Source organism: Hippichthys cyanospilos, chromosome 10, assembly GCF_059441005.1.
Source record: "Hippichthys cyanospilos isolate Australia breed blue-spotted pipefish chromosome 10, RoL_Hcya_1.0, whole genome shotgun sequence".
Taxonomy (NCBI): Eukaryota; Metazoa; Chordata; class Actinopteri; order Syngnathiformes; family Syngnathidae; genus Hippichthys; species Hippichthys cyanospilos.
The window spans coordinates 19,996,707-20,021,904 of record NC_142378.1 but is presented as its reverse complement, the minus strand read 5'-3'; the positions used below and the strand labels follow the sequence as shown (position 1 = coordinate 20,021,904).

Here is a 25,198-nt window from a genome sequence, read left to right as displayed (position 1 = left end):
GACCACTCAAAGGTAATATCCCAAGTTAATGTTTTTTCTCTGAATATCAGCCGTCAACACACAATTTTTCCAGAAATTGAAACTGTCAAGTATATGCAATGTGCATTGCAGAGTGATTCAAATGTCATTTACTATAGATCTGGGTTGAAAAAAAACTGCAGTCTGATTTGAAAATTACACAACCAACAGGATAGAGGACAAGCAAACTGATAGGCAATCATATATCAATACGAAAGACACTAATGTCTCATGTGCTTCAGCCACATATTTAATATGAGTGTTTGCAAATGTGGAACATGTTGAAGGTAAGATTAATACAGCATGCCACAAAAACAAAATACAACTGTGTGATGAGAAGGAACAATAGGAAAGTCATTTTGCTGAGTCTGACTATGCTCCACTGAGCCTCTAGTTTCAAAATACCCTACATGAAGAAAGCTGGCCACGAGGAGCAGTGAGATATGTAGGAAACCGTCACACATATTTGAGAATGTGCAGGCCTACCTTCACATTATGAAAGTGCAATTTTCAAGCTTGCTATGTATAATTTTTTTCCTTCCAAAAGGCCCTACAACTAGACTGATGTGATCTATCTGAAGTAATAGGTATAGTAATGGGTTATGTTATCAATCATATCCAAGATGGTGCATTAGCTCCACTCCCTGCAACAGTCAAATACCATGCCTGCCTTACTTTCATCTGTGCAAACTCTTTAACGGGTGGGTTAGCTGTGAGTTTATTAGAGCTAGTTAATTTCAATTAATTTGACATGTTATCTTGAACATGAAGTGACTGAAAAGCACAATGGTAGATCTACACGTTTGTCTGCCTCTTTGTTTCCTGGAAGCCTCCACCATATTTTTTTTTTCCTTTCCTTCATATTAAGTTCGTGTATACATATGATTTCCTTCTTTTTATTCATTTCGTAAGATCCTGGGATAAAAGAACAAAGCAAACCTAAAGAATCTTTGCCAAGCCCAAGGTAAAGAAAAGGACAACAGGCCTGCTTAAGAAGACCTGTTATCATCTAGCTAACATGTTATCAGAGAACTTGCAGTGGTGTTTATTTACAGTTATTGCTCCCTGTGGGTGCACACTCCAATGCCTGGGGCTGATTGGTCTGTAATGAGTCCAGGAACACTGGGAACATAAGAGGCATGGGAAACAAGAGAAGCAAGAAACCACTGGCCAATAATCAATAGGTCAAATTGTTGGCGGTGGCGGTGGGGAGGGGGGGGGGGGGAGGGGGGTCGACATCCAAAAATGTGACTTTTTGAAAATGTCTGCTAAATTGATATATCAAGATCCAAAGAATCTGCTCACTGTAAACTAATGTAATTTTGGGACTATAAGCCACTTTTTTTTTCTCATGATTTGAACCCTGTGGCTCATAGTCCAGTGCGGCTTATGTGCAGTTTTTTTTTTTTTTTTTGGAGGCATTCCACCAGTAACCAAAATGTCTTTATTTTGTTGAACAACAATGAAATTGCATTTTTTTTTTAATTATAGTATTAAAAAGATAAAAATTATGAAGAATATGAATAAGAACTTGTGTGATTATATATATATATATATATATATATATATATATATATATATATATATATATATATATATATATATATATATATATATATATATATATATATATATATATATATATATATATATATATATATATATATATATATATATATATATATATATTATATATATATATATATATATATATATATATATATATATATATATATATTAACATGTATGATTGTATATATGTGCAATGTGTTTATATGTTGACACTGTTGCTGTAAGTGGAATTTTAAATAAAGGTTTTGAATATAAATTGAAACAAAAGGTACACATCTTCCATATACCGTCCTTCTTCGCAAATTTCTGATGTTATAACCTGCGGCTCATAGTCAAGTGCTGCTTATTCATGCCTTTTTTTTTTTTTTATTTTTGCAGTTGCGGCAGTTGCAGTTAGTCATTTTATATTCTGAAAAATATGGTAAACTGTGGATGAGCAAAAAGGTTTTACGAAGTACAGATCACACATGTATTTTGTGAGAGGAACATTCATATACTTAAAGCAGAGTGGTTTTATAAAATCTGTGTCAACATACGAGGCCAAAAGCAATGCAGGAAAAAAAATAATTGTGGAACATTTAATCATGGCATTTAAACAAAGTGCTAAGCATTTAATTAATGGTATTGCTAAAAAGCAATCAAAAAAAACTTAAGAAGGGCAAATCATTTTTGACAAAGGCACGCAAAACTTTGCTTTAGTTTGATTATTTATTTATTGTTATTGGTTTTATACCATAAAAGTAAATCCAATCAATGAAAGAATAATCCTTTTTCATACAAACATTTTAAGAAGATTATAAGACATATTTAAGTAATTAAATTTTCCTCGTCAGTGTGAGCACCAGGAAGATTGCTGTCATGTTTGGAAGGCTATAATACGAAGGATGAAAATGCCATATATAAACTCTGCAGTCACACTTTGTAATATCTTGTTGTTACCGAAGCCTTCGTCTGCACGTTTTTACCCTCAATCTTCTCAATTTGTACAGCTGGATACATTACAATTAATAATCCCCTTTATTACCTGTAATGCCCATAAAAAAAAAAATGACTGTTACCATTTGGTGACATTTTAAAAGATGAGGTGCTTGTGAGGTTAGAATATGTAGCTCCTACCCGTGCCATCAACAATTACAGTAACTTGCGTTGGTTGTCCATGCTACTAACTGGCAGATGAGGCCTCCGAGTGCCACTGAGCCAATGTGTTTACTCAATGATTCGACATGGCACAATACGACAGGTCGGAATGTCAGCAAGTATTATTGCACTGCTTCAGTGGTCTTTATTGTTTTTTTTGCTCCTGCCCAGAATACAAAAAACAGTCAGCCTACATTAATGAAACCCATGTGAAATGACAAAAATTACCTTCTATGAAATACATGACTAAAAATGAAGAATAGTAATCAGAGGTTGATGTATTGAATTATGGTGCAAGGCTTTCCAAACCAAAAACAGTAATGATGACTGAAAACTGTAAAACTAATCTTGTTGACAATAAGATCTAGAACAGGGGTCGGCAACCGGCAGCTCGGGAACCGCATGCGGCTCTATCATCTTCATGTTGGTGCTCTCCGAGGTTTGGGAAAATAATACTTGGTTCAGGTACGCATTTGAATTGAAGAATTGCATGTTTGCATGATACAGCAACATCTATAGGATGTGTTTGGTGCGACGGAACACAAAAAGACTTTTTCATTTTATTACCTACTTTATTATTTTCTCGATTATGGAATGTGGTCTCCTCGGAGATGTGAACAGAATAAGAATTTCATTGTGTGGTATTACTATGCATCAGTGGTGGACCGTCAGGGCCACCAAGGCCTTCTCTACTGGCCAAACATAACCTGTCATCATTATCATAACTATAATAAACTATAACATTTATAATAAGTATAATGAAAGTTACTAAATATATATAATATTTTTTTTATTTATAAATAAATGATTCTCCATATGCTGTTCTTTCCGTGTCATTTAACCGTATATCCATTTGGTTATGCTCCTTCTAGTGTTGTAATTTTAAGTGGGAGTTTTTACTCAATTAGAATTCAGCTAACTTGTGTCACCAGGCTGTATGTAAACTGCCTGCTCCCAAAGACGGTAGGGCATTCGTGTCAACAGGTGAGGGCTTCTGCACAAGCGCAGATGGATTTGTGATCGGCCCATTTAACTTACTAGAGAGCTGTAATAGCCAAACAAGTCATAAGATCGCCATTTAGAGCCCTCACGTCGAACGTCACGTGGATGCTCACTGCAGGAAGGTGTTGCAATGCTCATCAAGCAAGCTACGCTGTGTTGGCTTTCTCTGATTGATTTAGAGGCGTAGCGTAGCTAATAGCTAACCTGTCCCAACTTGTCCATATTTCTGACTGGGGCGTGAGCTAACCCTGGCAAATTGTTCTGCAGGGCATGCCTTGTGTTTGCAAAGGATCGATTTGGTGTTTGGAGCTACACTGGATTTTCAAACTTCAACTGTTCAACCAAGGCAGCAAGTAGACACAAAAGCATGGCTGGACACACGTCCTACGGTGCTTTTAAAAACTTCTTGGGACACCCAAGTGGATATACAGTATTGTACATCTCAATTCAAAGGTAAGGAGAGCTCCTCAATGCACTAGGATGCTTTTAAAAAAAACTTTTGGGAACACCCAAGTGGACACACTGTACATCTCAGTGCAAAAACAAAGATTGAGCAAGAAGAGGTCAAGAAAAGTTAGGAGATATTGAAAAGACTGATCGATTATGACCGCCATTTGTTTTGGTGAGTGCAAGCATTTTCTATATTTATTGTTTCATTTTTAATATTTTTGTGTTATTTTATTTTGTTCATATTCAATTAATAGTAAAATGATGTTCTTATATTAAACTGTAATTTGTAATTTGGACTTCAGAAAACTTTGTGGATACATTAAATTATTATTAATTCTTTAATTGACAGCATAATGACAAGTTGTAATGGCTGATGCGGGTTTATTTACCTTTAAAAGCTCTGGAAAATATTCCGTGTAGTTTAGTGAGGGGTATTTATTTGAGAGTCTGACGTCACAGAAGGCGTACGTGTGAAAATTACGGACCGTCACTGCTATGCATATGACAAGGAAACTTTTAAAACTTGAAACATGATTCGAGGCAGTTTAGGGAAGGTAAAAACAGGAAATGGAAATTGAGCACGGCCTTCCAGATTAAAAGCACACAGAGTAAGACATAACTTAACATTTGGAAACTGAAGCTCTTGAAGAATTTTTAACACACACACACGCAAAGTTATCTTAATGCCCCTGTGTGTGAGCAAGGATGGACTCATTTGCTGGGTCAATCTGATAGTTCTTTTCTTGAAATCAGGAAAGTAAGATTGAATACTTGGTTGAAAGGTTAAAAAACAACCTTTGTTAACACAAACATTGCTAAGATCTAAATGACAAAGGAGAATGTAAACAGAAAATACAGCGCAGCCTTCCAGGTTAAAAGCAGATGTTTCAAAAGAAGATAACAAGGGAAATAAACAATAAAAACTGGAGCGCTTGAAGAATTCCTAATACAGAATAAATCTTATCTTAATGCCCCTGTTTGTAAATATGGATAGATTCAGACTTCGGTTCAGTCTGCTTGTTTTTTGTTTTTTTTCAATGAAAATAACGTACGTACATACACAGATGTAAAGTGTTTTCAGCCTGCAGAGTTATCTTGTCCGTAGACAAGACAACAATGCGCGGATCAAAATGGCTTTTTGAATGTTAAAGATTGGCAATCCCTGGTCTTGAATATGAAGCATTTAATTGTCAATTAATTGGTTGCAAAAGGAAATCATTTTGCATCAGTCTTACTTTTTACTACATAAGGTATGCACAGTCAATCTGCTACGAAAAGAAGTAAAAATGATCACAAAACCCTACAGTTTATTCCTAAAGTAAGATCTAAAACTGCAGTGGATGGTTTAAAATAAAAATAAAATTTTTAAAAAAGTCACCAGTTTAACGCAAAAGAGATACTGTCACCCCTTAAAGGGAAAGTGTGTAAGATTTAGACCATTTTTCATTAAAAATGAATGAAATTATTGTAAATTTCAAAATAATAATGACAAACGTTATGTTTTAAATTGAATGATAGGTCTGGTTATCATCAAATTATATTACATGGAGGGTGGAACTTCCCCGGAGCCCAATGGCTTTGCCTGCTGTTAAGTCACCATTGCACTATATAACACAATATGTTTTCTGTAATCTATATTGTGTGCCTGTATTTGTCTGTAATGTGTATCTATTTGACTGTATTTGGCACATGCAGCATCCACTTCAACCTGTGGGCCTGCAAGGGGACTCCTCCCACCTGTGGTCCATTCTGATTGTTTTTATTTTACCCAAATTGGGATTTTTTAGTTTTTCCTTCCCCTCTGGGAGCTTTGACAGGGGATGCTGTTGTGTACCTTACACCAAATAGATGTCTCTGTATGACTTCTTTTTTCGAAAGAAGTCTCGACATGACCTCTTGTCATCTGTGAAGCCCTTTGAGACTTTGGTGATTCAGGGCTATACAAATACAATTTGATTGATTGATTGATTGAAAGCAGTCACCATGATTTATTCCTGCTCCCTGTGTGAGCCGTTGAACGTTCCTGAAGCTGATTGGCTGAGTTGGATCAAACTCTGAGAGTGAGCTGGTAGAAAAGGATACAGAACCCTGACATGAAAGATTATTGGAAAGCTGTTGATTAATAATTTCCTGTTTGGTATGAGAGATCATATTTCAATTATGAAAACCTGAAGAAAATCAATAGCGGATGAATTAGGAGCAGGTGCGATGGGTATTCTTATTGGAAACAGTCAAATAAAAGCATAAAGCTCTGGTGGCGGAACGTGCACATCTATAGTCTTTAAAACTTTTGAGTTTATGCAAGTTCAAAAATAACTGCTGCAATTGGCTGGCAACCAGTTTAGGATGTCCCCCACTGATTGTCCGCAGATAGCTGGGATAGACACCCTCACTCCAGCGACTGACCTTGGTGAGGATAAGCTGCTATAGAAGATGGATGGATGGATGAAATTATAAAACATGCCATAAGAGAACAATTTGAGAAGAAGAACTAAAGGGGAATAATAAAATCAATGTACTCACCATTAAGTACATGACATTAAAGTAAACAACATTAAAGTTGGGGTCTGAGGTTAACAAACTCAGGTGAGGCAGCAAGGAGCTGTTATGATACACACAAATAGAATATGTGTCCAGGTTCCTCCACATATTTGATAGATTTTTTAAAGCATTTCTAAATAAATTTCATTATACAACCTTTCAGTAAACTGTTTTTCATTTCTTTATCTTGGGTCTAAATGTCTTTAACGCTTTGAAAGTTGTCAGTGTGCTCTTTTTGGTGGTGATGGGGGGGGGGGGCGGTCATAAGCCGATAGTATTACCACCGTGGGCGTAAAAAATCTTTTGAGACTCTTATGATTAAAAGCTATACAAATAAATATGACAACTTTACCATGTATCTGAGCTACATACTGTCATAATCACATGCCAATAAAAATGGACATATTTCACGCTTGTGCAAGTCAATGAGAGCCATGACTTTGATCAGAAAGTTGAGGGGGTGGAGGAATTATTTACGTCCGACTACAATCAACTCTTGCTGGCGGTTTTAAAGGACCTAAATCATGATATTGTTTTCCACTTTCCACTGTTAAATATTTGTATATAATTTACATTTGGCACATTGGAAGATTTAATTTCTTATTAAATATGAGTTTTATGGTACCGATATTACTAAACAAGAAAAAAAATGCATGGCCATTCTAAAAGTGGGCATGTCCTTTGCCAAATGTTAATGCCAAAAAAAGTTAACTGGATCAAACTATGCCAGTTGTGTGATGAAAAGACACATGTTAATGAAGCAGCTGTAGAATTTATTTTTATATGAATGTTTTAGATTCAGACACAAGTGAAATTGGGAGAGCAATCTTTTTAATCTTTTGTTGCAGATAAGGATTCTAAGATTTTTATACATGCGTCACAAATGATTGTCACATATGTTATACATTTATGAGGCTCAAAATAAGCAAGTTCACGTCGCTGGTTGGGACTTTGCGCCTCATCTAAGATCAAGGCGTCCTTAAACTGAAAATCAATCACCCGCCCACAGTCCCGAATGGCTTTTGAACAAGATACAACAAACATATGCCCGCTAAAACACGATCCCACTCTCATTGTTTCACTCTTCCACACTGCATGGACTGGTTTGCATTTCTTGGCTAAGAGCCAATCAGAGTGCTTGTAACAAACACGAATTTGCCTACAGAAGGTGGACTCATCTCATTTCTTAATTGCAATGTTCCTAGCTCCTGCTGTCCAGAAGATTTTTGAGCTGCAATCGATGTGTGAAGATTGAGTTTCAAAGAGTTTCTCAATGGTGATGTAAGAAAACAGACACGTACCAACTGGAATGTAAACAACGGCAGACTACAAATTCATGTTTTAATCCACAAACAACATGCTTACCTTTACAACTACAATGTACAACGACAATGTTGACTTTAATTTAATATTTATTTAATATTTATCCAAATCAATATAAAATACAATTTCTTGAACGGTTCGAGCTTCACGGCCAAAAGACACATTTAAAAGTCTTAAACTATCAAAATCAATCAACCAGATTCCAAAATCTGTAAATGCTGCTGAGTGTTCTCGGCAAGTGCTCAACTTAAATAACTGAAATAATATCCTGCCAACTCCTGCTCACATAAAAAAGGAGAAAGTGATAGTGGACAGGATGCATACATTAAAGGAGGATGGGTGGGCAAGAAAGTGGAGGCTGAAGGCGTGTTGGGCATAACTTTGTCACATCCTGCGTCCCTAATGTGTTGTCCTGTTTGCAGATTGGGGAGCAGAACCACTGGCCGCACACCTGCTCCTCATTCCAATCAGGAGACTATTTAGGCGCGGTCAGAGCTGGAGGGCGTCGCCGGATTATTGCGTTTGTAGCCCTCTCGAGTACATGCAATTCCCTCGTTCCTCGTTCCCTCGATTCCTAGCGCCCCTGCTCTCGTGTTTTATTTGCTACTTTTCCTCCTTGCCCCCAGTCTGCCAGTTGGTCAGCACTTTACTCTGTTACTTTGCATTTTCGGCGACGTCCTCCTGCTGGTTCTGCCCCCCCCCAAATCTCAGTAAGTTCTTGCACCTTTCGCATAGTCTCTTTCAGTTGTACTTTGAGTCCCATATTATCTTTTGTTGTACTTTGAAGTATCTTGGTTAGATTCTCACGCGGTGCGTGCTTTTTGTGTTAATAAACCGTTTTTTCAACTCCACGCTGTCTCTCGTGTGTCCCGGGGTTCACAATCTACCTGCCCGAGTCACAGCCGTGACAAACTTTGGTTTGGCAAAAATGTAAAACCTTTGAAAATGGCACCTACAAGGAGACATTGACAACATGGGAATCCAGCAGCAGTGGGAAAGTTTAAAATCCATGAGTCCATGGTTCGCAAGTAGAGAAAGCAAGAAAATGACCTTTGCCAAGTCAAAAAGATGCAGGTGAATTTCCACAGGAACAAGACAAGGTGGCCCAAGTTGGATGGCCAACTTAAGCAATGGATTCATGCTCAAAGAACAGCCAGCAGGAGTGTTTCAACAGTCACCATTTGACTGTGGGCAGTTAAGGTCACAGAAGACATGAGAGGCCTCTTGGTGCTATCGTTTTATCTAGCTGGGCAATTGTTACCATGGCGCAGCAACTTCTGACAGATTGTAAGGAAAGGCTGGTCAATCTTCTGCTCCCACTGCTGCAAAAACATAGCAGACAAAGACATCCAGCCCTACCACATCACTAACATGGAGGTGCCGCTCACTTTTGACATTCCTGTGAGCCACACCGTCGAAAGGAAAGGGACCAGCATGGTGGCAATACGCAAAACAGGCCACAATAATTTGTTTTTACTATTATGCTTGGTTGCCATTACCATGGACAAAAATTGCCACCTCATTGTGATTTTTCAAAGGAAAGATGACTGTTTGGAAATTAACTACCATCGAGCGATAGTAGTTTATTTCAAATCAATCGTTCAAATACTACGTGCATTAATTAATAATACATTGAGTATTCTGTCATTCAATGTTATGATTTCATGAGTCTATTTCCCTCTACCTTTGTTCTGCCAGTCTCGTTTTCAAAATCAGAAAACCTCCCAGACAGCCGACTTTGTTGGTTTGGATGGGGAAAAGTTTAGATGGGTTTGCCTTCTTGACCCACGCGTTAGTGGACTGCTAGACTGATAGACTGCTTGGGTCCTACCTTGAACGATATCTGATATAATACTCTGTGAAAGTAGCAATTGGCTAAGGCAACGAAACAAAGCCCTCTGCTACAGGCTGCAATTGTCTCGTGTGAAACAATTGTTTAGCGACTCCCCTACAAAAAAAAACGTTGCGTCCAGTGGACGCACGTTCATTTGAAATTCCTGCCCCCTTCTTCCGGCTCGGAGAGGGGGCTAGCAAGATGGTGAAGGTTGACTTGACGGCCCCCGTTTGGCCCTGCGCTGATCAACCACCGCGGGTTAAGAGATCGATCGTCTGCGGTCCACTTGGTTGGACTGTGGGAAGGTTCCTGCCCAATGGCTTTGCCTGCTGTCAAGTCATCATTGCACTATATAGCACAATGTTTTGTGTAATCTACAGTATATTGTTTACCTGTAATTGTCTGTAGTGTGTATCTTTTTGTCTGTATTTGGTACATGCAGCATCACTTCAACCTGTGGGCCTGGAAGGGGGCTCCTCCCACCTGTGGTCCCTTCTAGAGGTTTGTGATGTTCCCCTAATTACGGATTTTGAGTTTTTCCTTCTCCTTCCGGGTGCTTTGACAGGGGATGCTGTTGTGTACCTTGCACCGAAAAGATGTCTCTGTATGACTTCTTTTTTTTTCGAAAGAAGTCTCGACATGACCTCTTTTCATCTGTGAAGCCCTTTGAGACTTCGGTGATTTAGGGCTAGCTATACAAATAAAATTTGATCAATTGATTGATTGATTGGAGACTGTCAGACAATGCAGGGTGAATTACGCCACAATTTGCGAATGGATTGTGGATCCCTGGGCTAACGTGTCTGCTTGTACTGTTGTTCGACCTCTCGCCAAAGCAGGCATCGTTTCTGAAGTGCCAAATGATATGAGATGGACTTGGATATTAATAAGGGAACCTCCTTGTTAGATGGCGAAATTTTTTCAACAAAATGAATCTTTTTAAAACATTTTTATCTGTTCCTATGTCAACTATTAGCAGAATTTTAAACAGCTAGGCTCATTTAAACAAATCTTGACAAACGTTGCATAGGGCTTGAGAAAATCCATAATGTTTTGAGTAAGAATGTGTTCAATACAATTATGTCTGATCTCTGTTCTCAAAGAGTGCCCTTTCACAGGTTTGCAACTTAGACAAGTAAATCTATTTCCAGTCTCAACGGGCCAGGGATCGTTACTGAAGTCAGCATGTGCCTATCTGCTCACGATCCGGCCATATAAGTTAAATTCTACGGAACAAATCGATTGTAGAAACAGATGAATCTATGCAATGTGCCCATCAATGGGCCCCATTAAACATTTGTCATCCGTAGGGAATGTCTTTGACCAAAAAACTCAATGACAGCAAGCTGCAGTTACACTAATCAGCAAGTGTTTAATTACATCTGCAAAGTCCAGAGGTGCAGAAAAACAATAACCGTGCTCAGTCAGTGTCATCTTTTGTCTAAACAGATGGCACTTTAGTCAGCAACACCGAGAAAAAGCATTCACAAAAGAATTCATGACTTTGACGAAAATGTAAAAGTTTAAGTATGCGGGGAAACAAATGTGACAAGTCAAGATAAGAATGTCATTTGGAATTTACTCAAAAAATAATTAAGGTTTTCGTATCACTCTAAAGAATCCTTGCATCGTGGCATAATACACATACACACATAACGATTGAAAAAATACTTTGTATTTGCAGATTAACAAAGTATATTCGTTGCAGTGGCATATAAAGATCCACCCTGCATTTGTTAGATTATTGTCAGAAAATATGCACAAAATGTTATTTTGCAGACTGCAGTTACCATGTCATACATTTCCTACCTTAAGCATTTCACAAACAAACAGTTGGTTTCAACCCTCACTACAGTATATGGAAATGTGTAGTCCATCAGTGGTGTGCTCAGCATATGGATGACAACAGTGTAAATTTGCCTTTGTCTAAATGTAAATTGGGTTTCATACCTTTGGCAAAGCGCTTTCATGACAAGTGTGTCTAAACACTGGATGATATTTTATTTAACCAGCTCTAAATTATATCTGCACTTTATGTAATGAATAAATGATGCATTCGGTGACCGCAGTGGTAGTCCTTGCTTTGAGTCTGATTGAGTTTTACCTATTGGTCATTATTAGTCTTCAATGAACCAGTTATCAGCAATGTTGGGGTATGGGAAGGTAACACGAGTACCTGGAGCCTCTCAGCCCTCTGTAAGATGTGCGTACCACTACTCCACAATATTTTACCAACTCCTTCTTACAATTTTCTTCAAACACAGTCATGGTCAAAAGTTTGAAAACCTCAAATTCAGGTCGTTCACATTAATTGAAAAATGATGACTTAACACCAAAATCACCAACATAATGAAAAAATATTGAAGGAATTATCTGATGAAAAAGGGACAGCTTAATCAAAAAGGATAATCTTCATGTATTTGGTTCAAAGGCATACGTGTATTTAATTTGTATGATTTACAAACCGTTAAAAACATAAATAAGTTTAGAACTACCCCTCTGTGGGACATCACCTTATCATGAGTTTGTGTGTGCCGATGATCCTAGGAGCTAAGTTGTCTGAGGCTTTACGCCCCTGGTAGGGTTACACAAGGCAAACAGGTTATACATGAGGGACTGGTCTAAGCATGGACCATTGACCCTTAAGGATGACAAATAACATTGGATTGAGTTTTGCCAGGTTACTCTCGTCCAAATACCTGATTAAAATGATTTGCTCATCAGCAAGCTCTGCAGAAACTTGAAAATGATCCTAATCATTTTAATAAGGTGTGTTACAGAGAGAAGGAATTACGCAGGGTACCAGCCCTCGAGGACTGGAGTTTGACACCTATGTATTAGCATGGGAGGGAGAATGAGCAGCATGCCTGGCAGATGGACTATGTGATGTACGTGTGTTAAAGCAGGGTGTAGAACAAAATAAAAGGAATTAAACTAAAACTGCTCCTGCATTGTAAACTGTATCCTCAACGTCTTGTTTTTTCGGCTACAGGCTTGGGTTTTGTCAACGTGCAACAGCCGCATACCTCAAGGGCAACTTCAGTTAGGGAGAGAGAATCCCCTGTGTCTCAAAGCTACGGCAACAGGGATGAACACAGGCTATGCCTAGCCCTTTAGGAAGTTCAGTGTGGTGGCAGGGAGTTGGAGCTTGGGGCTGCGGATACTCAGGAAGAGTTATCATCAGCTCGCTAAGCTCTGGCGCACTGTATGCTTTGTGTTGTAAAACCAAAGGTTTGCAACCAAATAAGAGACACATGCCTGTTCAGCCTCTGTGCTTGATTGGGAGAGCACTGCACATGGGGAAGAAAGGTTTTAGGAAACACGTTTTATAACCTATATTAACGTAAGTTCAATGAGCAGCAGCAGGCCAATCTTACTTCACAGAATTCACTCATCAAGGAGTTAGTACCCATTAACTGTAAAAAAATTACGTAACAGTTGTGATTAAAAGCTGGTCTTTTTTGTTGCACAAGGTGGTGGAGGGGTCGAAAACCCAAAATGTTGAAGAGCCGATTTGAAAAAACAATGAAATGGATTGAAATTCTTGAACCTGAGAAACAAAACATTATAATATCCCTATGTGTCATTTCAAATATTTATATTCAATTTGTCACTAAATATGTGCATACTACAGGATTGTGTTCTTAACTGTGACTTCTGCTTTCGGACATCAATGGACAGATTCTCAACATCGAGCATGTAAGATGTTTCTGTTGTTTGATGACTTCTCATTACAAAACAAAGATGCAGGTTATCATTCAGAAATAGGTACTTCTGAGAAGAAGCTAACACACTGTCACCCTGTTACCTGCAACCCTGGTAACTGTGATTGGAGCAAATGTATTTATTTGTTAAAACATGTAATAAAAATGTTTAAAAATGTTTTGTAAGCTAACCTACTCAAGCCTATGATAGTTGATTACATGAAGCAGAAAATCTGAAAAGTTACGTTTAATTTTTCAGGAATTTTGATGCCAAAATGTCCTTCAATTCTGAAATGACACATAAATATTTTAATAGCACCCTCATGAATGGCTGGATAAGGAGTTTGGGGAGAGGGATAAAAACTCCACTTCACCGCAGAATATGAAAATCCTCCACCATTACTGTATAAATCAATTATTGAAAATGTTTTTATCATCATTTAAAAAATATTATTGTTACATTATTTCTATAGGGTAGGGTCTAAGATAGCAGTTATATAACTCACATTTGAAGTTGGTCTCCAATATGGCAACAGTGAGGGACAATCCCTTGGAATCAGTGTTGAAATGAATTCATTGAAAAAAGTATGACAATTAATGAACGGAGGGACAGACAATTTGCAAATTGACGCATAGCACAACTACTGGGGGTGGGGGATTGGTGCTTTCAAGGAGGCCTTGGTTACAAAGCGATTTTCTAATTGTATGTCACATCCACAGCATTTCATCCACAAGGGAAGAAGCAACAGTTGACCTGCATGAAGGCACGCCAATGTCATACAAGGACCAGCAAGTGCATTTCTACTTCTGCAACATTGAATTCCTCTTGCACTTGCACGCCCTGATTTTTAATGCAAATGTTATGCTCCCGGTCGGCTCAGTGGTACGTCCGCCCATGGATTCTCTCCGGGCACTCCGGCTTCCTTGCACACTCAAAAAACATGTATGGCAAGTGTAGTCACTCTAAATCACAGGTGTCAAACTGTGAATTATCGACCTCTGATTTCAAAACTAGCTTAATGTTTGACGAACATACACAAAATTTATTCAACAAATTATTTTTTCAACTGTCAGTTCTATCATTTATTCCATCTAATATTGGGAGCAGATTTTAGTTTGGCAAACTAAAATCAAACAAATTAGATGTGATTGGGTGCGTGAAAGTTGTTGGTCCCTATGTGCAATTGGCTGGCAACCAGGTCAGGGTGTCCCCCGCCTACTGCCCGAGCTGAGCGACTCAAGTGAGAATAAGCAGCTATAGAAAATAGATGGTGGTACTGTCTCACAATGGTATATGGTAGAGGGGGAAAAAAGGGCCATTAAGATTGGTTTATGCCTGACGTGTGAATTAGATTAGATCAGATTAGATTAAACTTTATTGTTATTGCACAAATCACAAGTACAAGGCAAAAAAATTCAGTGTGAATTCTCCGTGCAAAAATGAGACAAGTATGATCTCACCAGCACGCGTTTTGCAGCACTTTATACTAATATTCTCCCATTCTATAGGTGCTAGTAAATGGCGTCTACCCGCATACAAACAACACGACTATAACCAAGGTAGAGAATTGTAGTAGATTCTTACGATCTAAATTATTTTAAGGTTGTTTAACTGACTTCTCATCTCTGCCCAGTCCAGTGCCTGTGCACTCTAGGAGTTGTTTATGGTATTTAGGTCACGGTGACAACGATAATCTTTTTCATCTTAATCATGAAGGTGTTTGTACTAGCACACTTCCATAAACAATAGTTCAGATGCCATTTTTTTCCGTGCAGAGCAAAATTCCAGAAGGTACGCGCTGCAGAAAATCTGGCCCACACGGATGTCGCACGGAGGAGCGTGGTTGCTAAAATTATGTCATTTTGGTGCGCGGAGCTCGTGGACGCGTCAAGCATAAACCAAGTTTTAGTCCCCTATTGACTCAGTCTTGTGTTTTACTTTGTTTCAACTCTTAAAAGCTTTGGTACCGACTCGAGCTTGATTATGATTCACTAAATATAATATTCTAGTAACGGTATGAGTAGAAAGCAGTATTTTGTGTTCCTTAACAAAAAAATGGGTTTAATGAGGTTAGGGTTCAGGTGTTTTTAAAAAATAATCAATAATGTATAATGACAATAAACAAGGGAAAAGACACCTTTCATTGGCCAGTGTGCAGTATTGTGTGCTTGCTCAATCCAAAGCGAAAACATCACTGCAGAAATTTTTAGGAATGCCAATTAACTTTGTAGAAACATTCATGCAAAACTGACAAGTCCAAGATTCAAAGATATTTTGTTGTCACCTCTATAGTACGATATCACTATACCACAGACTATACAAGCTAACGCGTCACTGTGTCACTGCTTACGTCACGACAATGCTGGTCTGCTATTAGTCAGCGTCATGACTTACGACGTCTTACGATCCCACTACACACACACACACACACACACACACACACATATATATATATATATATATATATATATATATATATATATATATATATATATATATATATATATATATATATATATATATATATATATATGTGTGTGTGTGTGTGTGTGTGTGTGTGTGTAGTGGACCCCCTTTGTTACAGCGTCCCTGACTTACAAATTTGGGTTGTTTTGTCTCCATCTGTAGGCGTTTTTAGGTAATTACACTTATTTTCAATTGCCGTCCCTGCAACGCGTCACTACAATTCTGGTCTGCTATTGGTCGGCATCTCCTTACGGAGATGGTGGTCTGCTTTTGGTTGGCCTCACTTGTTTCAAAATGGTGGAACGGTAAAATTTTGTTCTATTGTGAGTGGTTACAAAACTGTATTTATAGGACAATTTACTCCTTAATTAAAAGTTGAAAGGGTTAGCTATAGGTCCCAAGATTGCTAGTGATGTTAAAGAGAGAAGTAAGAAGATGATTTATATGGAAACGATGCTGATGATAACCCTTATTAGGGAATATGGGCATAGCAAGCGGCACTCAAAGGTAAATAAATCCTAACTATATTTTTTTGTTTATGATGTTTTCTGATTCTATACATGTATTATGTATTATATATACATAGCACTTACTATACTATTTTGATACATGTATATTATATGTACATAGCACTTACTATACTATTTTGGTACCATTTTTTAACATGTACAATTTGGATGATTTTACCGGGGGTCTAAAGGAATTAGAAATTTAACATGGGTTTGGATTGCCTGTCTGTGTGTGTGTGTGTGTGTGTGTGTGTGTGTGTGTGTGTGTGCGTGTGTGTGTGTGTGTGTGTGTGTGTGTGTGTTTTAATACCAGTAATCTGGCCTTGTTGACTAATTAAAACTGAAACTAAGACTCTTGTCTAAAAGCAAACAAAACAAAACAAAAAAAACTTGCAAAAGCAGTTAATAAAATATAAATGATCCCTTTCATTTAATACAAGCTAGAAAAAAAATAATAAACCCCTCCCCCAGTCTAACTTTAGCAATGCAGTTACTGGAGGGATATTAATATCAATTCCATAAATCATTAAGGAGATGCATCCGGAGATAGGGACTCTATGTTTGTTAGCTGATCTCAATGCCTATTAATCAATGTGCAAGCTCCATTACAATGTCATCTATAAAAAAACTGAACATAAGGATAAACATATATATATACACCTCTTTTAATATTCATTGATGATTCTCAATTTTTCTTGCATTGCTAATAATAATAATGATGATACAAATTCAAATACAGTGTACAGCTTTCCATATTTATGTATTTTACTGGAACAGTATTGCTCTTAGTTACCACAACAGCTGCCGCATGTCATTGGCAACTATCAGGTAAGAATTTAAATATAGTCAGTATTATAATGTTTGTTTTTCTTGCGAATGTGTGTGGGAAAGCAGGATAAATGCAAAATTTGTCAGAGCAAGAAATTTCAGAGCATATACATACAAAACATTAAATGAAAATAGTTTGCAGAATGAGATATGAGGTTGATTAAATAAAACAGTGCTAACACTCGTGAAATTTTTAAAAGTTTTTGAATAGGCAGCCAATGCAACAAATACTGGAGAACTGCAGTCAATATATATATATATATATATATATATATATATATATATATATATATATATATATGTATGTGTGTATATATGTAGATATATATTCCGACTGGATTATTTGTAACAGATTTGGGTTTGAGATGCCTTCAAACCTAAAGGATAAAACTTGTTTTCATGTACATTAGGTGTCAGCTTGTGATCAACCATTAAGACCACCTTATACCAATGAATGAGAAGCTATTTGGTACACAAGTACACAATCGCTTCAACTCACCACTCTCAAAGCAAGCATCAAAAACCAGATGTCCTTTTCTTGAAGCTCCTGTGTATCCTGATGGGCTCACTGTCAGCTTGTTGACATTGCCCACCAAGGCCTCTTCCCCTCCAGCTTCATTGCCTGCACATTCATTTTAAAATAAAATATATTGCTGTATTAAAATGTGATACATAAATGTGTGTAAAAAAAGCAGAGTATCATAACACAACTTTAATTGTTAACCTTGATTTAATTTTCAAAAAACTTTTCAAAATAACAAGCCAATTTGGGTACCAGACGTTATCATCCTCCAAGATGATAGCGGAAACCCTCAATGGATTGTGTGCATACGGATGACCTCTCACGCTAATTAGTACTGTAAAGATGCAGCAATATAGTAGAAAATCAAGCAATTCAGTTGAATTATGTTTCAGTAAGCAAAAAGGGGTGTGGCGAGCTGAAGGACATATAACAGACGTCTGATAGACATCTTACGCAATGTCTATCCTAACAATTACAACGGAGGAAAATTGCCGTCCGTCAACGATGGACTGATGGACAGTCTGTCAGTGCTGACGAAGTGCACACTTCTGCTGGTTAGCAACAGTTCAGAGGTCCTGGGTCCAATCCCAGCTTCCCCTGGCCTTCCAGTGTGGAGTTTGAATGTTCTTCCCATGTTTCCCCTCCCACATTCTGAAAACATGCAATGTAGGTATATTGGATGATACAAATTGTCCTTAGGTGTGATTTTGATTTCAAATTATTATTTTTCTCTGCATGCCCTTCAGTTGGCTGGCAAATGGTCCAGGGTGTAACCTGCTCACTGCCCAAAGATGGCTGGGATAGGCAGGTGACCCTAGTGAGGATAAGCGGCTAAACAAAATGGATAGATGGATATTTATTTGTCTCTTTGCTTGGTCACCCATGGGTGCTGTATTTTTTACATACAGCATTACTAATTAAAATTCAAGTGCATTCTGTCATTTCCCGAGTGTGTCTTGTACAAGACGTGATTAATGAAATTGCACAGCAACTTTATCCACGATATTGTCAGTCTTTCTCTTTTTAAGGCTGAAATTTTCCAATTGGAAAATGTTGCCCTCTGATTCACAAACCAAGAAGGAATAATGGATAGTTAAAATTAATTTATGAAATAATTTGTTGTCATGAACCCTCTAAGCCGTATGTCTAAGCCATATGTATGTATATATATATGTATGTATATATACATATGTATATATATATATATATATATATATATATATATATATATATATATATATATATATATATATATATATATATATATATATATTATATTCAATATTCTTTTCCACATTTTTGATTTTGCATTCCCATCACCTGTTGGTTCATCTGCAAAACAAGTGTCTGTATCCGTCGATGACGGACCGACAGCACCGGTTGGTGCTGACAGACTGCCAACCTCTGTTTGTCTGTGTAGCAGTAACAAAAGAAAAGCTAACAAAACCTTGGGTTATATAACCCTCTACGAGGTATGAGGGTCTGATGTTATAAAGTAAGGCAGAAGAACTCACCACCTCCCTGACTACCTCCTTGGACAGGGGCGGTGCAGAGATTGCCGCAACGAACAAGAATTCTCAGAGATGTGTCAAGGAAGGAAAATAATACTTAATGGGTGTTAGGGGTGATTAATTAACATCATAACATGGTTAATAATGCCAAAAAATTGAATTTCCTTGGAAGGGACACTTTAATATAACTTATAGTAATTAAATAATAAATAAATAATAATAAATAAATTATATATATATATATATATATATATATATATATATATATATATATATATATATATATATATATATATATATATATATATATATATATATATATATATAATAAAATTGAACACAAAACATAAAATAGTAAAAGGAGTTCCTTTAAAGTGATCACTTGCTGTCTTTGGAGTTTTCTGTAATAATAATGATACAAAAAGAAGATAAAAAGTATGTACATCAGAAACAAGAACTCAATCTACCAATGACTCAGTCCAAGGTATACTTATTAAAAGACCCTAACTTTGCATCAAGCATTTTTGTCAACCTTAATTTCTTTACACAATAAACATCGTCTATTAGGAATGGTGACTGGGAAACGCCAAGGTGCGAAAAAGCCATGGATGACACAGGAGCAAGAATGCATGTTAAAAGAAAAACATTTTTCATTATTTTTAAATGAAGACTACACTAAAGATGCTAGCATAGAATACGTAGTCCAAGCATTCATACCATTTACAAAATATGAGCAATGATTTTTTTTGAATGTCCATTTTTGGCCCATTTATTAGGCTTGTACTTTTGGCCCCTTGTCCTAAAAGGTGCATCGCATCAACTTCAGATTAAGGCTGCACCATCTCAACAACTGGGAAAGCAATTGGGGGAAAACAATCTTTAAATTTTGTATTACTATATGATGGGGGCATCAATTTTTGTGTTTCATATTTCCTTTGCCATAAAAGACAAAAAGCTTTAACTCACATGCTACAGAAAATCCACTCCAAATTCAAATTAAGAGTCATGGCCCGAGGACATCCATAAGTTGATATTCTGTCATGCATGAAGCAGTGACGAAAATTGTCACTTTTTACATCTTTATTATGTTCTTCACTGAGCCCATTGAACAAATATTAAAGAAAATTTGTGAGATGGATCATCGCTTCCATGGAACATTACGACTTTTTGAAAATGGGAATGGCTTAGGGGGCACCGCGAAGTATTGCGAAGTACGATGATTCACAATAACAAAAAAGGCTGCTGTAACTTGATCCAGATGATCCTGAATTTCACAGATTTGGTGGGAGTCGAATGTTTTTCATCATAGTAGTACCACCACGGAGGAAATGTATTTTTTTTCTTTGATGTTCTTGAAGTAGTGTACCAAGATCTAACTCATATTTGCACAGCTATAGAAAATGGATAGAAGTATGGATGATGATTAGGCCATATTGATGTCAAACACTTGCCATGGCAACAAATTATTCACAAAGAAAATTATGCTAATTTTAAGGGTCTTAAGATGCATGAAAACTAATGAAACATGGCAATAAGTAATTTTGCATTTGATGCACCCATAATAACTCAACTGCACAAGCTAAAAAAAAAAAAAAAACTCAACATGTATATTAAAAGTGACAGCCTGGAGGCATCCAGTATAATATTCTGTTATACAGTAAATATAGTGCCACTTTGTGGGGACAAAACATGTAATACATTATATTTTAATGTACTGCGCTAAGCACCTTGAATGAATATAAACAAGCCAAATCTTGTGGCTGAAAAGAAGCTAGAAAATCTGAGTCAATGTGACAATAAAAGTTGTTCTTCCATGATTCAGATGATCACATCACATTCTCAAAATTTCATACATTTGAGGAGAGTCCAGTCCTGAAGCTATCTTCAAACAAATTTTTCAATGTAGTAATAGCAATGTAGCAATTCAACTACTAGTTAAATAAAATACATCCATTGTCTAGAGCGGCTTATCCTTACAAGGGTCACAGGCATGTTGGTGCTTATCCCAGCTGACTTCAGGCAGTAGACAGGAGACACCCTGAACTGGTTGCCAGCAATCGCAGGGGACAAAGAGATGGACAACCATTCAGTTTGTCCAATACACCTGCCATTTATGGTTTTTTGGGGTTTTTTTGGAGTGCGGGAGGAAGCCAAAGTGCCTGGAGAGAACCCACACGGGCCCGGGGAGAAAACTCTAAACAGGAAGGCCAGAGCCAGGTGGATTTGAACTCGGGTCCCTTCAACTGTGAGGTGGATGTACTATTCACTACGCCACCAAGCTGCTTGGTTAAATAAAATCCTTTTTTTTTTAAATTTCTTTTGATTTTTTTTTTTTTTCAAGTGGGTTAACCTGATGTACCTCACGTTTGCTGCTGCCATGATATCAAGACGTATGCTGCATGCCAAGAAAACGATGCTACTTTTGAGTCTAAACGTGCATAGAAACGAGAAATTTTGCACATACACTATGAATGGCGGAAATCATCAAAATTTTATGAAATTATTTTGTCATATATTTTGTAATACTGAACTATTAAGTAATTTTGCAATGTGATGTATAAATGCAATAACATACAGTATGTCGATGACTTGCTCCTGCTCTCTACTTAAACATTAGGTCTGGGTTACAAGAGTTGCATACAATATGTTCTCAGTGTGGTGGTCGATATGGCATCTAATACAATGCCAAAGGTTGTACAGTAATATCAAGATTGTGTTCTTTATAGGTGATCGGAAATCAGTTTTTCCAATTTTTCACTTGTGCATCAGGGTCCTTTATGCCTGTAATGAGGTAGAACTCCTAGGTCACCATATTGCTTGATTATTTCTCTGATAAGAAAGACATTTATCTCACCATGCCTGAAATTATATGGTTGGGCAAACATGCTAAAAAGAAATTTAAGAAGAAATTTCATATTTGTTTATACTGGCCATAATATGATGGTTAGTCTTTTTTTCTTCACAATTGTTTGACACAAGTCACAGCAGACTTGAGTGTGTGTGTTTAATGATCATGCCAACTTCATGCCAAAAAACAAAATTAGGTTGTTCTGAAATGTTTTAAGTATACTGAGTGTGTACCACCACTAATACCAAGTAACGGTACTGTATTGCCATGAGTAGTAAGATTACCTAATTCCAACTCGTCATTTCGAACAGCATTGTGGGAAATGAAGGCTATATTAAACCTACATTCCTTACAGAGCACAATGGAACGTTGAGGTCAGCTCTTATTGTAATTCAAGGCTTGTTAATGTCATTCGGGGCTGTGAACTGTGAACAAATACATATTGTCTTGAGTAGGCTCTCTCTTTTCCGGCGAGTTCACAAAATCTCACGACCAACACCGTACCTGATACGAGGAGCGAGTTAAGATGTCCCGTTGCCAAGTAAAGGATAGCTCATAACCAACACACAACACAGGTGGGGAACGGAACGGCTGTATTAACACAAGCAAAACGAAAAGAATTCATGCCGTGCTGTTCCATGTATGTGTTATCGAGGACTTCAGCATTGCTAGATATTCGGAGCAAAGCTAGCTGCTTTGCAGCATGCAGGTGACATCACTCTTGTTTACATCCGTTCGCCTGCTAGCTTAGAAAAGGTTAGCACGCTAAAGTGAGGGCACGACATGAGACAGAAACGCGTCGTGGATCGTGCTCGCGTGTACTCTGACAAACGATTAGCAATGGGAGGTAAGCAAGAAGAAAGTTAATAATTACACACCAGCCTCAGCGTCTTTCACAGGGTTCTCCTCCATCCTCCTTTCCATTCTTGCACTGAACAGCCGACGCGCTGGGTTTGTTGCCACGGCAACGGAGCTGCAGGCATCGGTAGGGTGGTTCCCAATAATTCACACTCCCCAAAGACAGCTCTGTTTGGAAAAGTAGTCTCTTCAAGATGATAATAATTCTGAGAAAGGGCCTTTTGAGATGGATTCAAGCAACCTTTTTTTGAATCATGGACCAAAAAATTAAAGAATATTTAATTTCCAAATACCACAAAAATAGTAAACATGAAACGTGCAATATTTTAAGAATGCTATTAACACAACCAAAGGAGTACAGACTAAGTCCATACCCCCCTCTAAGTTCTCAAGTTGGGCTTCTTTAACTTCTTTGGGTACTCCGTCCTCCCACATTCCAAAACCATTTTAACGCTCATACTTGTTCTATTTATGTTTTTATTGAAATACTGTGGTGATGATCTTATCTAAATTTTGCTCAGTAATTTACTCAAGTGTGACTGTTTGGCCTGTTAAGTTAAACACAAAACATGCAACTATCAATGCTGGACTCCAGCGGCTGGTGGGTATTAGAAAGAAGAACGTACAGTTTGCACTTTCTCTTTTATAGCATGGGTGTCATTCACTCCTTTGTGCATTTTTTCATACACAGCTGCTTATCTTTTTCTCTTATTTGATGCTTCACTTTTTGCACTCCATCAGGACATCCACCAAGAAAGAAAGTATATTGCTATGAATGCATGACTCTAAAATCATAAATAACAATTTAAGTTGAGTATTGCTTTAGCACCATCTGGTGTCAGTTTGTTTCCGAGGATGTTTGTTGAAGTGAGTTGAGGAGTGTCTGTTACACCTACTGTAAATATATATATATATATATATATATATATATATATATATATATATATATATATATATATATATATATATATATTTTTTTTTTTTTTTACAATTTGGCAGGGCATCGATTACTCATGGCAGCAGGCTCCTGAAAGACAGACAGACAGGCATCTCAATATGGCAATCTGTCTGCTCCTCGGTAATTGTCTACACCAACAACATGCAAAGGTGACTTTGTGTTACGGCGAAATATATTGTTTCTCTTTGCATTCATTTTAATGGATGAAGTTATTTAGATTTTGTAAAATTCAGAGTCTCAGGATTTAAAGTGAACATTTAAATGGCTGATCATTGGCATTTAGGTAATGTATGCTAAAATGATGACAGATGTTTAGAGATGGACGAGCTCCTCTGCGGCGCCTTTGTTAGGATGGACCCAATAGGCCAGACTATGAGGAGAATCTTACCCGATGGCCTCGCCTGCTGTCAAGCCATCTTTGCCTTGGAAACTTCCTGCTTTATTATTATAATATGTTATTTCCAGCACTCAGCATCTAGCTCAACCTGTTGAGCCTGGAAGGGGGCTCCTTCCACTTGCGTTCCCTTCTGAAGGTTTCTTATTTTCCTCAGATGGGGTTTTTGAGTTTTTCCTTTCCCTTCTATGCGCTTTGTTCAGGGGATGCTGTTGTGCTTTGAAGATGTATGATTTTTTTTTTTTTTTTTTAATCTGTGAAGCCCTTTGAGACTGTGACGATTCAGGGCTATGCAAATAAACTTGACTTGACTTCTCAGTACTCAGTCCTTGAAAAACTGAAGTGATTTATCTTTTACATTCATTGGACTGTCCACACCTTAATCTTATTACAGCCACACCTGCATTTTTAATGGTATTTTCAAAGTGAGCCAATCACTGCAGGCCACAACCAGTGATTCTGAGTCGTTCTGCAAATTGATTAAAGCTGGTGGTTTTCTAGGCAATTGGCGCATAGATGTCATCAAGGCCAATCAGGCCCGGTCCTATTACTTTCCCATTACAAAGGCTGCACCCGATTAAGTGCATCAAATAAGCAGGCATACAACTCCTGCAGCAAAGCGGCACGTAGGCTGTTGCTAATTTTCAGCTTGTGTAACTGGATCAAATGAATAGGACCACAGACAGGGCAATGATATTTCTGTATCTGTGTGTGCATGTGC

At 37.5% G+C, this 25,198-nt stretch overlaps 1 protein-coding gene and 1 long non-coding RNA gene across 3 annotated transcripts in view; one reads left to right on the top strand and one right to left on the bottom strand.

The window, feature by feature from the left end:
- Nucleotides 1-23,305, bottom strand: part of agbl4 (AGBL carboxypeptidase 4) — a 434,905-nt gene extending 411,600 nt beyond the window's left edge. The window contains exons 1-2 of one of the 2 annotated variants that reach the window (XM_088425984.1): nucleotides 23,146-23,305; nucleotides 17,885-18,007 (exon numbers count right to left, since the gene is read on the bottom strand). In XM_088425984.1, the coding sequence (XP_088282110.1) occupies nucleotides 17,885-18,007; nucleotides 23,146-23,191 (169 nt within the window). In that variant the 5' untranslated portion in view covers nucleotides 23,192-23,305. The remainder of the gene's footprint in view (nucleotides 1-17,884; nucleotides 18,008-23,145) is intronic. The other variant, XM_088425985.1, reaches the window with a different exon arrangement.
- Nucleotides 22,606-24,743, top strand: LOC148417481 (uncharacterized). Its single transcript, XR_015867003.1, has 3 exons — nucleotides 22,606-22,842; nucleotides 24,125-24,232; nucleotides 24,392-24,743. It is a non-coding gene; the product is annotated as an uncharacterized LOC148417481 (long non-coding RNA).
- Nucleotides 24,744-25,198: the final 455 nt, after the last annotated feature.